This window comes from Rhinolophus sinicus, chromosome 16 (assembly GCF_057876585.1).
Source record: "Rhinolophus sinicus isolate RSI-liver-muscle chromosome 16, RSI-T2T, whole genome shotgun sequence".
In the NCBI taxonomy this organism is placed as follows: domain Eukaryota; kingdom Metazoa; phylum Chordata; class Mammalia; order Chiroptera; family Rhinolophidae; genus Rhinolophus; species Rhinolophus sinicus.
The window spans coordinates 4962858-4978708 of NC_142516.1; the positions used below are offsets into that span (position 1 = coordinate 4962858).

The following is a 15851-nucleotide window of genomic DNA, read 5'->3' on the forward strand; positions in this document are numbered from 1 at the left end:
GTACAAAAATAGAAAAACTGTTATAAATAGGAGCTAGCTGACGCTTATATAAGTGATAATCTAACATGAAAAACTTCACTGGGGGAGAAGGGACTCTTCTCAGTTGTCCGGAAAAACTGTTTGCGTGTTTCCCTCTAGTGTCCCAACCTTGTGGCCGTGAGCATACGACTTTGGCAGACCAGGCCCACACAGGAAATTAAACCAAAGTCATGAATACAGAAATGCTTTTCTTCTCAAATGCCATTTGACCTCTTCTATCAAACGTTCTGCAGCATCTGGATTTGATCAAAGTTACATAATCAGGGGAAGTGGCCTGGAAAACACCTGGAATAGGCAGAGCGCAAATCCTAGCCCAGGGGTGACCCTGGATTTAGCATATGGGTTAAAGTGGGGCTGTCCCTACCATGGAGACAGATGCTGGGAACTTCATGGGAAGGGACGAGGCCTCTGTCAGGAAGGGAAGGGCCTCCCACTGCTTTTTGATTCAACAGGACGTCAGGAAATCCAAGGCAGTCTCTCAATTTTCCTCTCCAGTTCTTGCTCCATTCCACAAATTAATGGCCAAAGCCCAAAGGGAAGTATTGCTCATGCATGCCTCTGGATCGAGACACTGAGTGTAGCCATAGTCCAACCCCAAACCCTTCCAGTGAATTCCCAATCCAGGCTGATGTCAAAATTGACTCACAATGTATAAATGCCAAGTTCCTTGTTTCATTTCATAGTGAGCTATGCTCGTCAACCTTAAAGGATCGCAGCTCACAAGGCCAACGTTGCAGAATATACTTAAATCGTCCTTGCTTAACACATGGACTTTTGGCCACTCCCACTGTCAGGAAATTAGACCCCTAAAGAAGCCCAAAGGCTTCATTAATAAAAGATGCCCCAAATAGCTCCCCTCTTCTGTTCCTCCAATGGATCTTTTGGCTATTGTTAAGTCTTGGGAAAGAAATCTTAGCATCTGCTATTATTCTTGTGTGTGTGTGTGTGTGTGTGTGTGTGTGTGTGTGTATTTACTGAACATTTCCTGCAGCATCCTTTCTGAGTCATATTTTAAATATATTTAAGATTTGTATCTTCAAAAGTGCCCCTCGTCCCATTTAGAACCCTACTGTTATTTCACCATCCCATTAACGAACATTACCAACAAAACTCAGGAAGTCATTCATTAGCCAGTAAAGCACCAAGAATGGAAACAGCTACAAAAACGCCTCCGAGCCTCTAAAAAGCTATGGCTCCACCTATGAGAATATCAAACTGTTAGAAAATGCCACAAAATTCACTGGGCCTGTGTGTGATTCACTTATTTGGACAGTATTCTAAGAAAACGGTGTGGGTCTTTAAAGTACAACTTAAAGATCGTTTTATACAAAATAATCCTTTCTTAAAGTTGTGAGTCACTGATCAAAAATGTTTACAGAAGATTCTCAGATCCGGTCTATCTGGTCTAGACTTCCAGCGGCGGCTGCTGAGGCTGCACCCGCCACCGGCAACAGGAAGAGAGGGAAAGCGCGCAGGAACTCCAGGGGCTGGCGGCTCTTCCCCTCCCGGAGGCAGAGGAGACTCACCTCCAGGAAAAACACCCCTGGGAAGCTTCCCACCTTCCCGCCGACGCTGTGCCCAAGGCCACGGTTCCCTCTGGAGCGCCCTCTTCAGTCCTGACTGGCCACACTGTGGGCATTTGATGCCCACCATTTCTGGGTGGGGGAGGCGAGAGGGCATGGGGCGTCAGACGTGATAAAGCTTCCCCTTACTTTTGCTCACATTCAATTATTTAAACCCATGTTGGTTTGGTCTTATTTCCTTTGTGGGCCCTTCACTGTTATCCTCCAGTTCAAGGAATCTGTGATTTAAACATCTATAAAACAGACCCTTCAAAAAAGAGGGAAGGCTTCGTGTTTTATTTCCTACTCTGTTCCAACTGATGAGATCATGCTCAGACTATTCTCAAGTCAGTTTGTAACCGTCTCATACAACATTTTATAATGTGAGCTTAGAGAAAAAGTATTATTTCCCACAATTTGAACTTGATGAAAGTCATTTTATATACATTCTACATGGTCCTTTATTTTGTAATTTACACCCTCACCAGAGCAGTTCAAATGATTTAAAAAACAAGTTTAGCTAAATACAGCCTCAGCATTAACTCCACACTCTGAACAAAATTTTCCCAGCACCCCAAAACACTGTGTGAGCTTCTGGGGAGCAGGGGCAGGGCAAGGTGATAACGACGCAAGGAATCATGACACGGCCCCTGTTCCTCGTGGGAGAACCACAGGCAATGAACATTTACATGGCCTCAAAGCAAAAGTCAAATCGAAGACAAGCACAGCCCGGTGGGTTGATTTATAAGAACACCAAGGGTCAGGGGTTACGAGGGGCCAGCTCACTGGGACGAGGAAGGAGACCACCCTGAACAAGACCGGGCCCAGCAGGGGAGCAGGACTCACAGGGACCCCAGGCCCACCTGACCCACCAGGGCCACTAAGGAAGGGGGTCTTCATCTGTGCTGGGCCGTGGACCCTCTGGTGATGCCTGGGGACTCCTCAGAATAAAGGCTGTAAATGCATCAATACAAAGGATTGCAAAGGAAAACAGCTGCACTGACACAGTCCTCAACACATTTTTTAAAACTCTGTGATACAGGGCTGCTTTAATACATTCGGTATATGCTGCCTTATCAACATATTATGTAACAAGATCCTACCTGCTGTCATTTCAAAGTAGGGATGAGTGTATGTAAGGAATAATCAAAACTGCTACATATGAAAATATCTGATTTCTCCTGGTGACGAAGTACTGCTAAGATTACTGTGGCTGTTACCTATGTTCTATAAAAAATGAAATACCAATTTTCAGTAGAGGTTAGTGAAATAAAGTTTTAGTATTTCCCTATCCAAGGAACACGGACCCGTGACTTCTGTCCCGGACCCCAATGACTCCTGTGCTACAGGCCTGGTCCATGGTTCAGTACCACCCAGGAATCTCATGGGGAGAGGCCTAGAAAGGAGGCCACTATAAACCAGTGACAAGTCCAAATCTTGACATTTTCTTTTTTAAATACTGCAAGTTTATTACATTACAGGCAGTAAGTTAAATAGGTGTCAAGAGAAACCGCCTTTAAAAAAAAAGTTAAAAAAAAAAAAAAAGTCATTTACATTAGCCCAAGGTTTAAAATACTTCCCCCGGAATCTTTTTATATTACAATGTTCCTAGACAGTCAATTTTAGAAAACAAAATTCTCCACCCTAACCTCTGAACCTATCAGCAGTCCAAATATTAACCTTTCTGAAGATACCCAGACCCTGTTCCCCTCCCTCTACCAAAATGCAAAAAAAGTAAAAGGAATTTTGTATCACCTACTAAGCTTGCAAAGCATCTACAATGATTGAAAATGGAGTAAAAAGACCCACATAAAATGAGAACCCGCCATTTTTGAGCTCCTCTGAACACCTGTCATTCACGCCTCCTCTCCCCCCACCCCATTAAGTCACACCCACATCTTGGCCACTTTTCCTCCTAAATCTCTCTGCCCAGTCCTGTCCTTTCCATGCCCCACCACACCCTGGACTGCTTCCCTCTCTGAACTTGGCCCCTTCATTACACCTCCATCCAGGCAGCAGAGGGGTCTTTCTAAAATGCAAATCTGACCAAGTCACTCTTGTTAAAACCCCATCTAGGTGGCTGCTGGCTAAGAGGCAGCGGAGGAAGCTTGGGAGGCGGCCCTGCCTGTCAATCATCAGTCCTACTTACTACTATGGCAACGTGAGGAACATGCGCCTTGCAGGGTAGTAGGCAGTCTGCAGATAACATGGGAGACATTGCTCCTAGCGTGTAACAAACCCTCAGAAACTGCTTGGGGCTGTTACTAGTGCCGCCACTTCAGAGGTCTGAGCTTCTGAAATAGACACACGAGGCCCTGCAGGGTCTGGGCTGGGACCGTCTTCTCCCAGGGCCCCCCCTTTTCACTCCAGCCCCCCAAACGCCCTGCAGTTTCCCCCGTGCAAACCCCGCTGCAGTCTCACCTGTAATTGGCGCGGGCCATTTACTCTCCCCAGACGCCATCCTCCTGACCTCGCTACCCCCTCAGTACACCTCTGACTGGTCCTTCCTCCTCCCCACGGCCTCCCCCTGACTACCCCCCCTACACCTCGTCTGGGTACTTAGTGTCTGTTTGTACGACCGCCCTGTGACACGTGGTACAGAATCTGTTCACGCTCCCCTGCAGTACCGTAAGCCTGGGGTCTGGGGTGCTCGAGCCTTGTCCAGAGCCGAGCCCAGCTCGTCTGGAAGGTGATCGTTTCTGAGCCTCAGTGCCGGGCTGCTGGAGGGCCAAAGGCACCCTGCGTGCAGTGCATGAGTGCGCGGTGTGGTACCTGGCACTAGGGCAACAGGCAATTACTTCTTCTCGTTTCCACAATGAGGTAAACGCCTTAGAGGCAGAGACCAAGGTTCGAATCCATCTTCAGCACCTGCCCTGTGCGATGCAGGCCATGCAGCACGGCCCCATGTTCACTAAAATGAACTTCTATGGGGAACACCTTGCATTTGTCTGTCTTCAGCAACAAGGTAAAACGTAAGTCATGACTCAGGACTGCACCTCAATTATCTGCTAGCCGAGAACGGCAGAAATGACAGATAGGAAAGATGAAAAGCAAACGCAACCGGGAAAACCTTTATGAAGGTCTAGGAAATGCTAACTTTTTTTAATGGAATGCAAACCACGGCCAAAGTCCTTAAAACAAGGTGTAACATAGAAGGACATTTCTCTGCGCTTTCAACAGAAACAGGATTTGTTCGCCGCCTGACAGGCAGGCAGCATGGTGAGAGCTCCACGCCTCCCTACACCGTCTGTCTGTGGGGGAGAAACGGTTTCGTGAGTCCCTGCACGGCCCAGAGTCAAACTCCACAGTGAGCGTGCTAACCAGAAAAGCATTTTTCTTCTGTCACAGGCCATTTGCAACAGACGAAAGCCTTCCCCTCTGCCTGCCAGGCCCAGGATGGTTTGAAAGCATGCGTTTCACATATCCTGTTCTCCTTTAAAGCGTCATCAAGGACTCCTGGGTCAGTTTAGACCCGTCACTGGAGTAAAGGGGCAACCCAACGGCAGGCAATTTCCCCAGGATGTCTCTTTAGCTGTTATTATTTCTATGGCTAACTTGAGTAACTGAAATGACCAAGAGAAGGTATTTTGGCTCCGAAAGGCAACGGCTAATGCTATTCCTGGCCTGCCGTTAGATTCCATCTTGAGGTACTCAATGTGCCATGCTATTAGCTACACGTGAGGACTGCTAAAATCGATAAGGATTAGGTCTCTAAAGAGAATTCAAGAGTAATGAGGTGAACGTTTATGCAACTCAATGTGACAGGATAATAGCTAATATTTATTGATCCCTTACTGAGCGCCAGCCCCGTGCTATGTACTTGATCTGCACTAAATTCCCACAACCCATTACCGGGCGCTACCATCCTGCCTTTGACGGCAGGAAATGGAAGCAGAGAGCTGAAGTTCCGCCTCTGCCTCTGCCTCCACTTACCCACCCGTCAGCTGCCTGTCCTCCTGCACTCCTCTGCCCGCCCTTGCGCTTTTTCTCTCTCTCCTCTGTCCCTGTCTGCCATCCCTCTCATCTTGTTTTCCCTTTCCTGTCTCATGTCTTTTTGTCTTCGTCTCCCAGTCTGTCTGTATCTCCCCCTTTGGCTCCATCTCCCTTTCCTCCCTCTAATCCCACCTGTTTGTCTCCCTCATCTGTCTGTCTGTCTGTCCTCCCTATCACCACCACCCAACACAGAGACTATAACAAAGTCCTGATGGCGTGGATTAAGAAAGAAAGATTTGAAAACAAACTTTGGAGAACAACTCTCATCATCTGAGGACAAAGTGAGGCTCCCAAAAGTCAGTAAGTAGCAAAGCTGTTCTTCCAAATGGCTCTGGAACTGTAACTTCACTAGGCAGGAAAACAAGATTGGCCATAGCTGATAATAATTAAAGCTATGGGTGATGAGTACAAGGGAGTTCATTATGCTGTTTGTTTTTGTTATGGGTTTAACATTGTCCATTAAAAAAAGTTAAAAAAAAAAAAAAGCTAACTAAGGAATTTTATAAAATGTTGTGTTTATTATGACCCATCATTACAGAGAAAAAGTTAAACTCTTCCAATGTCCCGTTTGATCTTTGGTTCTTATTATATATTTTCCCCCAGTTTTATTGAGATATAATTGACATATAACATTGTATAAGTTTATGGTATACAACATACTAATTTGATATATGTATATAATGCAAAATGATTACAATAAGTTAACATCCATGACCACACCTAGTCACAATTTTTTTCTTGTGAGGAGAATCTTTAAGATCTACTCTCTTTGTAACTTTCAAATACACAGTACAGTACTGTTAGCTATACTCATGTTGTACAATATTGTTATATATCTTAACGACTTATCCATTAATAATTTTTCCTGTTTCTATTTCAGACCAGTGATTATACTGGCAAAATTACATCTTGTTTTTACAACAAGGTAATAAGCAGTATGAAATTTTCAGTTTTTACATGTTTGGAGCTGTGGGAATCCTGCCTCTGGAGAAAAGAAATAAGATGCCAACTATGGGATTTTTCTTTCTTCCACAATTAAAATAGTCATCATGGGAATAAGAGAGGGTCAGAAGAAGGGAAGATACTTCTCCTTAAAACCCAAAACAGGAAATATTAATTATATACACCAAAACAAACTGGGAAACAAATTATTTTGTTAAAACAAAAAATAGGGGTGGGTTCAGCTCAATTCTATATCATCACTTCAGCCAAAGAGAAATGGGCAATGCCAGCATTTTAGACTGCCAAATGTTTGTTTAAAATAACAGCTAACATCTTGCTCTGTGCTAAACAATTTAAATGAAATCTCTCCTGTGACTCTCCCCACTCAACGAGGCAGGGACTACCTGTGAGCCTAATTTCACAAAGGTGAACACGGAGGCTCAGAGAGCGAGCAATGTGCCCGGTCAGTGGGCAGCACGGATGGCACCTGGGTCCAGGCTGGCCTGCTCCAGAGCTGTGTGCCTCACATGAGAATGGCACCTTAGCAATACCCTCGTCATAGAACTCTCTGGACTTAAGGACGTCTCAAAGCGACCCTGTGTCGGTATACATACATACATTTAGCACTTGATTCATTTCAAAACTTTCACTTGCATCATCTCATAAAGCCTCAAAAAAGTCCGCTACGGTGGGCTGGCCAGAGGCTGCCTGTTCCGTCTCACAGGTAAGGGAACAGAAAAGCTGAGAGAAGTCAGACCAAAAGCAGGATCTCCTGACTCTAAATTCAGAAGTACTCCAACCAAAGTGAACGGAGTTCCTTTTCCTTCCTCTTCTTCTCCTCACGGAGAAGAAGGAGAAGAAAGAGAAAGAGAAGAAAGCCTCACAGCTGGTACGAGAACTGAGGCTGCCGGGCTGCCCTCCGAGGCCTGTCACATCATAAATACCCAACAATGCTAACACTGCCACATGGGAAGGACTGTTGGGCTTTCTACTAGGCTACAGAAAGAGCCTCAGATTTTCTTTGTCACTAAACAGGAGAACTATTTGATGACCTCAGGAGAGATTATTGAGAAAGACAGCACAAGCTTCTACAAAGCACAAGTTCTTAAAGGGTATCTGTGTGGCTGGTACCGCATGAAGTAGTCACCAGAAAGTTAACTGCTGAAAAGAAGCGTTTAAAAGGGGCCCTTAAAATAAAATTTGAAAGTTCAAGAAGAGTTCACTTCACAGACATTAGTTTTTGATTCCACAGTATGGAACTTACAAGCCCATGTACAATATTCATGTACAATGTAGGCAGATACAAACATATGAACAAATAAAAGTAAAGTGGAAATAAGTGAATTCAAATGGCTAAGCTTCATGCTTCCTTTCACATTTCTAGGGGAAAGAAACAATCAGAAAATTCAGAGTGTGGAGTAGACCGAAGATTGTAAAGCTAAATGTGGTCATGGGGAATAGATACCGCTATAAGTACACATTTTCACAAAGTTGAAGCCCAAAATTCAAATGCTACAAATGCTTACATATGCATAAAATATTTCTAGAAGGACTCACAAGAAACCCCTAAGTGCCTCTGGGGAGGGAAACTAGACAGGAGACTTTTCACTAAATACCCTTTTAGAATTTTATCATGTACAGCTATTTTAATATATATTTTTAAAAAATTAATTATACAGCTAAAAGTAGTCATTTTTACCAATATTACGTTTCCAGAAGAGAAAGAAAGACTACCCTCATTTCAGGCATTAGTGCTTCTGAAGATACCATTTTAACATTCACCGCGAGTTCTAAAGGAGATAAACAGTCCTGGTCCACAGAGCATATAGAGTGGCTACGACCTGGCCCTTTGGAGCCAGACAGCAGGGGTTCAAATCCCAGCACCATCACTTGCTAGCTGTTACCTCAGACAAGTTTCCTCATCTATAAAATGGAAACCACAGGGCCATCCTGAGAAGTAAGCAAATGAAATCACAGAATGCTGAAACAGTGCGTGGCACACAGTAAGCATTTAATAATTGCTTTGACAACCAGGCCTGAGTAGCAAGTAGCAGCATGGTCATAGTTGCATTAATAGCTGAACTTTCGATAGAATGGAAAACTTGACCATATTCAATTCTCTCCATGACCTGTGATGACTGGGCCCCAGTGGGTGTCAATAAACACTGATTGATTGAGTTAGGATGTCAGTAGAAACTGAAAGGCTGGATTACTTAGCCAGATGTTGGCAACTGTTTTTCCTAAGAGACTAACAGCACATTCACTCTTTAAGAAACGATCAGAGGATTGTTCAATTCTCTGAACTACAAAACAATAATTTCATTGACTTTCTCCAATTAAATACAACAACAAAATAAGGAAAACTCAGTAATAAAGAATTCCTACAGTGATACCTTCCTAGATGAAGCTGTAACCCAAGGCCGTCAGCTGTATTAGCATTTTATTTTTTTGAGACTTGAGAAATAAGACACTTTAAAATTTTCCCCAAAAAACAATAATTAAACCAGACAGGTAGGCACTCAATCTTCCCCCCAGGAAAACAGAACAATGTCACGGCTTTGCTGTGACCTACACTTTCCTCCAGCTCTGCAGTTACAAAAGTCCATTCATCTACTGGCCTCCGCATCCATCTGCAACATGGAGATGATAGTGCCTAACAGTAACTCGTTACAGATGTAAGTGAGAATGTGTGCAGAATTCTGAGCAACTTGGAAAACAAGCCACGTATTAACTGAAGATGATTGTGGCTGCTCAGATGCCAACTTTTAGGGGACAAATACGCCAACTCCTCCCTCCAAATGCCCACTCCATCTGATGAGACTTCTCTGTGACCCCTAATCCCAGAGAGGGAAAGGGACTGATGTCCACACGTGGTGGCAAGAAGGACAAACAGGTTTCACCAGTAACACTGGTGCTGGAGCTGCACATGTGACTCCAGGCAGGCCCTCAAGTCAAAAAGTTGGAAAGGAGTTTAGACAATTAATGAAGCCTGTTTATTTCTCCTTCGTTTTAAAAAGAAAAATATTACAACTTCCTGGCACTATAGCAGAAATCCTTGCTCTAAAATGAGCTTTACATTTCTATTCCTACTTTAAGTCCTAATGAAAACGATGGAGAAATGCAAGCACGATTACATCTCTCAATCACAATTAGCCTTCCCTGCTGAAGGCAATAGCCTGGGATGACCAGTCCCCGAATCAGATCAAGTTCAGATCTTGAAATTTCAGCTGTCACCTTACTAGGAAAGAAAATGGAAGACAAATAACAGGAAAGGGGGGAATGGAATTAGATAAGAAAAAAAGAAAGGATGGAAAGAAGAAAAAAGTGAACTGCTCTGAGCTTTATTGAAGAAACCTAACATGAGCTTCCCCCGACCCCCACCACTCTGTACTCATTCAAAAGCCTTCTTAGAATCGGGGGTAATTTCTCTTTTCTCCCCCGAAAAGAGAGCAAAAGTCTAAGCCCTCTTCCTGGTCTGTAGGTACGTGGAGGGTGGGGTGGGGATGGGGGACGGCACGATCCCTTGAATGTCTGCACCATAAATGGTCGAGCCGCGCTCCCTTTGTACAAGACGCTTAATGAAGATCATGTTTCACGAACACGGTCGACCTTTTTGACACGTAATTCCCGATTAGCGGAGGGCAGCCCCCCCGCGGGCTCACAGGCCGCTCAGGCCTGCACAGTTCGCTTTCTCGGACTTTCTCCGGCGGAGCCCCGCCGCTGGGCCCTCCGGGGTTAGTGCGCGGGCCCCAGAGCCCCGCACCCGCCCGCAGCGTCCAGGGGCGGCCGAGAGAAAGAAAGAGAAAGAGAAAGAAAAAGAGGGAGAGGGAGAGGAAGGGGGAAGGAGGTGGGAGGGAGCGGAGGCGGCGCGCGGGCGGGCGGGCGGGCGAGGCCTAGGAAGGCCCGGCCGGTGGCCGCGCGGCCGCCCCGACCCTCCCCCGGCGCCGCTGCGGCGCTTACCTTCCAGGTAGCAGCTGGAGGACGACGAGAGCCCCTTCTTCGATTTGCAGCCCACCAACTTCAAGCAGATCTCCAACATTTTCGCGTGCCCGCGGCGTGGGGGTCGGCGCCCCCTCTCCTGCGCCGCGCGGCTCAAGCCCGGCTCGCCCCGCTGGCCCCGCGCGCCCTCCCGGGCCCCCGCGGCCCCGCCATGCGGCCTCCCCGCCGCCCCGCGCGTCCGCCCAGGGCTGCGGCCGCGTCTCCGCCTCGGCTCCGGACGCGCCTCTTAACAAAGGGCCCCGAGCCCCGGCCCGCGAGGCCCGCCCCCGCCGTCTTAACCCCCTCCGCGCCGCGCCCGGACCCCCTCCCGGCGTTCACGAGGCCCAGGCCGGCTCCAGACCGTTACCGCGGTCCCAAACCCAGCTGGGGCCAACTTCTAAGGCAACAGGAGGTTTTCTTGTAAGCACAGCACTTCGTGGTTCTCAGCGTTGAGAAGTGCGGTCCTAACACCCCCAAGAAAGACCCCAGCTGTCGGCTGCCGGAGAGCGCAGGTGCTCGCACCGCTTGGGAAACCTCGGGCGTCTCTTCCGTTGCCTGAGCCGCCCCCAACCTGCACCGCTGAGGGCCCAGTTCCACCGTACGCGGCCCCCTGGCAAAGCCTAGGTCCCCAGAACGCTGGTGAATAATGCAGATTCCTCTGGAATGACCAATATTGGCTTCATTTACATTAAGTGAGCTTACGATGATTAAGGCTAACTCAATGGGCGTCTAAGGAATGAATAATCAGACAGCTGGAACCCACATGACAGCTACACAAGTATGTGACACATTTGTCAAATCCTACACTGAGGCTAGGAGGCGGTTGGAAAAAAGAGCTCTGCGAGTTCACATTCAAACGTAACTTCTGATTATATGTAAAGGGAATGGAGTCTCCACCAATGAGAACTCGTCAGAGGCAAAGCCCACATCCCTTCTCTGCCTCATTTCCTTCAAGAGAGACTTTTTTCCTTGTTTGGCAAGTGTCATGGGGCACCATTGTTTAAAACCCATTTCGTTCCTGTGTTGGGCTCAAACCTTTTTAGAACTGGTTAGCACTGATAAAGACAGTATCATAGCCTATTATAAAATAGCCACCACAAGAATGTGTTACTTGGCACAAGACCAGGACTCCAGATCAGTGGGAAACAACAGGGACCCAAATCATACCAAACAATTTCATGACAATCAGATAAATGTCAATAACAATAGGAAAAGAAATTTAGTAACAGTGTCAGATAACTAAACTGCAACAGGCAAAATAGTGAGACCTCACCGTATGTCACACTTGGGAGAAGCACGGCCTGTCCATTACAGCACTGCGTTTGCCCGATGCTCCTGTAAGCAACACAGATTTTTCTCATTCTCCAGGTAAAAACCTGAAGCTCAGAGAAGCGCCTTGCCAAAGGTCCTACAGCTGGAAACAGGCAGAGCTGGACTCAACCCAGGTTTGCCTGGATCCAAGAATCGAGCTCCTGACCAGTGGACTGGTTACACCCGTGCAGCCAAGAATAAATTACAAGTAGATTAAAGCTTTGATATCTGTATCTTTGGTTAAATAACTAAGGTTGTCAACGGAGGTTTCAGAGGAAGCCTTGCTGAAGAGATCCTGGCTACGGTCATCAGCCCAGGAGACAAAGCGGGACTCATTTGTTTTACTTTCCGGCCTAACCAGTAACGACAAAAACATGAGTATCTTCAGTGCACCAGGAATAGCTAAGTAAGAAGATCTTCATTTAGGTCTGCCAAAAATAACACATAAAAATTCAAGATTGGACTCGATGTGACTAGTGTATATCACAGGGGGTCTCAGCGAGGGTGTCATTAACTTTCCAGCAGTGCCCTGCCAAATTCTGATCAATGTACCAAATGATAACAATGGTACCAATGCACCAAATGGGTTTTCCCTGCACGTGAGTGGACCTCCAGTTAGTGCTGTGGTACCAGGTCGCCTCAGGAGCACCTGCGACGGCAGTCAGGGAAGTCCACAGGTCCCGTCACCTGGAGACGCAGGGTCACCAGGTGACAAGTGCAGTGACGGGATGGTGTCTAGATCCCAGAGACACTGTGGTCCCCTAGACAGCCTACAGGTAATGACTGCTGACTTGTTCACGTCACCTTGAACCTTTCAATCTCCAAGTGTAAAGCCAAAAATAACATTCAAAAGGGTGCCACCGGTACAAACAAGCTGAAAAATACAATACCTGTTTAGGTGCCATTTTGGAAAGTTCCAGGGCTTTGGACCAGACCATAATAAAGTCTGGCACTATACGGCATTTCCGATTTAAAGTCTGTGGTGGGCCCCTGTCCACCTGCCCCTGCTTTGTACTGGTGGCACCCTTTTGGATGTTATTTTTGGCTTTACACTTGCAGGAAGAAAGGTTCAGGGCAACATGAACAAGTCAGCAGGGCTATATTCAAATTAGCAACTCAATGCCAAGAATTATACATTAATGGGCTTGTCTTCAATTCTAACCAAATCCTTGAATACTATCAGTTAATAGAGGCCCAGATACTTGTTTGCATGTGCTGTACTTTACATTGGGATGTACCTTTATTTTAAAGAGCTAATGATTTAAAAAAAAAAAAAAAGCTAATGATTATTACTAATATTCTGCTCTTGGGTCTAACATGACCTTATCCTCTTTTATAAACTGCGTCCAAATCTTTTAAACGTTAGTTACAAAACCATGCATCAACAGGTCTGGCAAAACACTCCAAATTAGCAGCAACAAATATTGAAAATATCCCCAAACTGTACACTACCAGACCTGGCCTGTTCTTTCCAGATCCAGTTTTGATGCTTTTGAAACTCACTTGCAAGATAAAAAAGGCATTCTGTTTTAAGCAAATAAAGGAAAGCCTCAATCTTCTTACTAGAATGAAGAAAGGCCCAAGAAGAATTTCCTCTACACGACTTTATGAAGCCTCAAAAGCATTAACTTAAAAGAAAAAAGAAATGAAAAAGACTGTGCAGTGTGTAACTTGTTTGTCAAGCTGCATTCAGTTTGGGAAAGGAATAGACTTTTATTGTGCACCTAATAGATGCCAGACACAAGCCTCACAACAATCCTTTGAATGTTGTGTAGTTTAATTCCATTTCACAGGTAAGGAAACTGGGGTGAGGGGGGAGGGAACACTAACTATTCCTGTCCAAGTTCATGTAGCTAGGCAGTAGGGCCAAGTCCTTGAACTTTCCAAAATGGCACGTTATTTGCAATTTAAATGAAAGGTGGATAATATGAGCGAAGCTAGAGGATGAAATGAAAAATTGTAACTGTTGGAAAAATATGTCTTAAAACAATTCTGGGAATTAGAACTATTTAAGAATATTTAAAAATATATCGGGCGGCCAGTTGGTTCACTGGTTAGAGCGCAGTGCTCATACACCAAGATTGCTGGTTCGAGTCCCACATGGGGCCAGTGAGCTGCGCCCCCCCACAACTAGATTGAAAAACAACGACTTGACGTGAAGCTGATGGGTCCTGGAAAAACACACTGTTTCCCAATATTCCCTAATTAAAAAAAAAATACATATATATATATACATATATATGTATATATATATATATGTATGTATATAATAGAATATTAAGAAAGACAGAATAAAGGTCCTCAATTAATGTGACCTGAGCTGTTTCTAAAAGTGTGGTCCAGGAACACCCTATTTTGAATCACCTGTGGTGCTTGCTTAAAATGCAGACTTCTTGCTCTGCATTCCAGAATATGTGGAATGGACTGTATCTTATCAACAAGTTCCCCAGATAATCTGTGTGCTTACTTAGGTTTGAAAACCACTGTTTTGGAAAAGGGAGGAGCTGCTGCTTTTTTTCCCTGGGAATAGGACAAACAGCAATAGATATTTCCAAAATTTATTCACTTGAAAGCAATTTTTGAATTTAGGTTGGTGCAAAAGTAATAGTGGTTAAAAGGTTAAAAATAACTGCCAAAACCGCAATTACTTTTGCACCAACCTAATATAACTCTAGAACAAGTTACCAAAAGGGGACTCTTCCCTGAAGATTTTAGGATAAAGATTGAATTTTTTTTTTTTTTAAGTTTGGAGTTCAGGCCTATGTTAAAAAGGTGGGGGAGGGGGCCCACCACAGAAGTGGGTGGAGGGAAGGAGGAAGGAGGTAGGATGCTGAGGCTCAGCCTGGGAGCAGCAGGGCGGGGTGGGAGGGGAAGGCAGGGAGGAGAATCTGTGGGGCCTGGTCTGAGACCCCCCAGGACCAGATGATCCCCGATCTGACTGACCCCTTCACTGCTTCCAGCCCAGCCGTAACTTTAGGAGAAAAGGACAAGGCACATGCACATGCCCGAAAGCCCACTTGCTCTGAGTCTGCGCACTGCTCGGAGAGCCTGCAGCGTCCTCCAGCTCCCTGGGTCCCCTGTGTGTCCAGCTGAAGGAGAATGCGGCTTGATCACATCGATCGCACCCACGTTTGCCACTACTGGAGAAGGACACACATGCATCTCTTCACGTTTCACACGTTTTCAGAGCTAGCACAACTTACAAGGTCAAGTGTCGCAAAGGCCTGGTGACTCTGGACTGGGCAAACCAGGGACCAGGGGAAGGCAGAGCAGCAGAGGCTGAAGAAGCTACGACGTCACGCAGCCCAGTTCTGAGTCTCAGATTTGCCATTCACTGTGGTGGGTTGGGCAAGTCACTTTACTTCTCTGAGCCTCAGTTTTCTCATCTGTAAAACTGGGGGGAGGGGGTCGTAAGAGAAGCCATCTCACAGGGTTATGAAGATTAGAAATAATGTATGAAAGGTGCTCGATAAACAGTAGCTATTGTTATTTCCAAAAGAGGACTCTTACTGTGTCAGGGGACGGTCTGCCTGTGTTCCTGCCTGAGTCTTACCGGGACTGAATCAAAAGCTAAAATTAACAAATGTGATATGTGAAAATGATTCAGAGAAAAACAGTCCGAGGGAGTGAAAGCAGTCTGGAGGTTTTCCAAGGGACAAGGAAATCAATTCATTTTACTAAGGGAAAGAAACACTAGCTATGGGATAAGAGTAGCAACTAAGATTGAAACGTCACAGAGCCCGACTTTTCACCCTAAAGCCAAAGTTTCACAACCACACTTTGTGGCAAAACACACGCTCCTCACCCCACATCTTTAATGGGAGCCAATTTCAGGCCCAGGACATGGCCCACGTGCAGGCCACACGTAGGACTGTCGTTCAGATGACACTGATAATTTGTTAGTCCCTTGCTATTCCCAGGGCTACAGTTCTCACTGAACGGCCTTAGAGTAAATCCACTTTCTAGAAAATCTTACTGTGGTAAGACTATTCTATTTTTATAATTAATAAGTCAAACCGAACTATT

At 45.7% G+C, this 15851-nt stretch overlaps 1 protein-coding gene across 3 annotated transcripts in view; it reads right to left on the minus strand.

Moving 5' to 3' along the window:
* The window catches only part of ABL1 (ABL proto-oncogene 1, non-receptor tyrosine kinase), a 116153-nt gene that overhangs the window by 32369 nt on the left and 67933 nt on the right, over positions 1 to 15851 (minus strand). The window contains exon 1 of one of the 3 annotated variants that reach the window (XM_074331186.2): positions 10497 to 10739. The exons of the other annotated variants lie outside the window; for them this stretch is intronic. Within the exon in view, the coding sequence (XP_074187287.1) occupies positions 10497 to 10575 (79 nt within the window). The 5' untranslated portion in view covers positions 10576 to 10739. Of the gene's footprint in view, positions 1 to 10496; positions 10740 to 15851 lie in introns of those variants that run through there. 3 annotated transcript variants of the gene reach the window in all.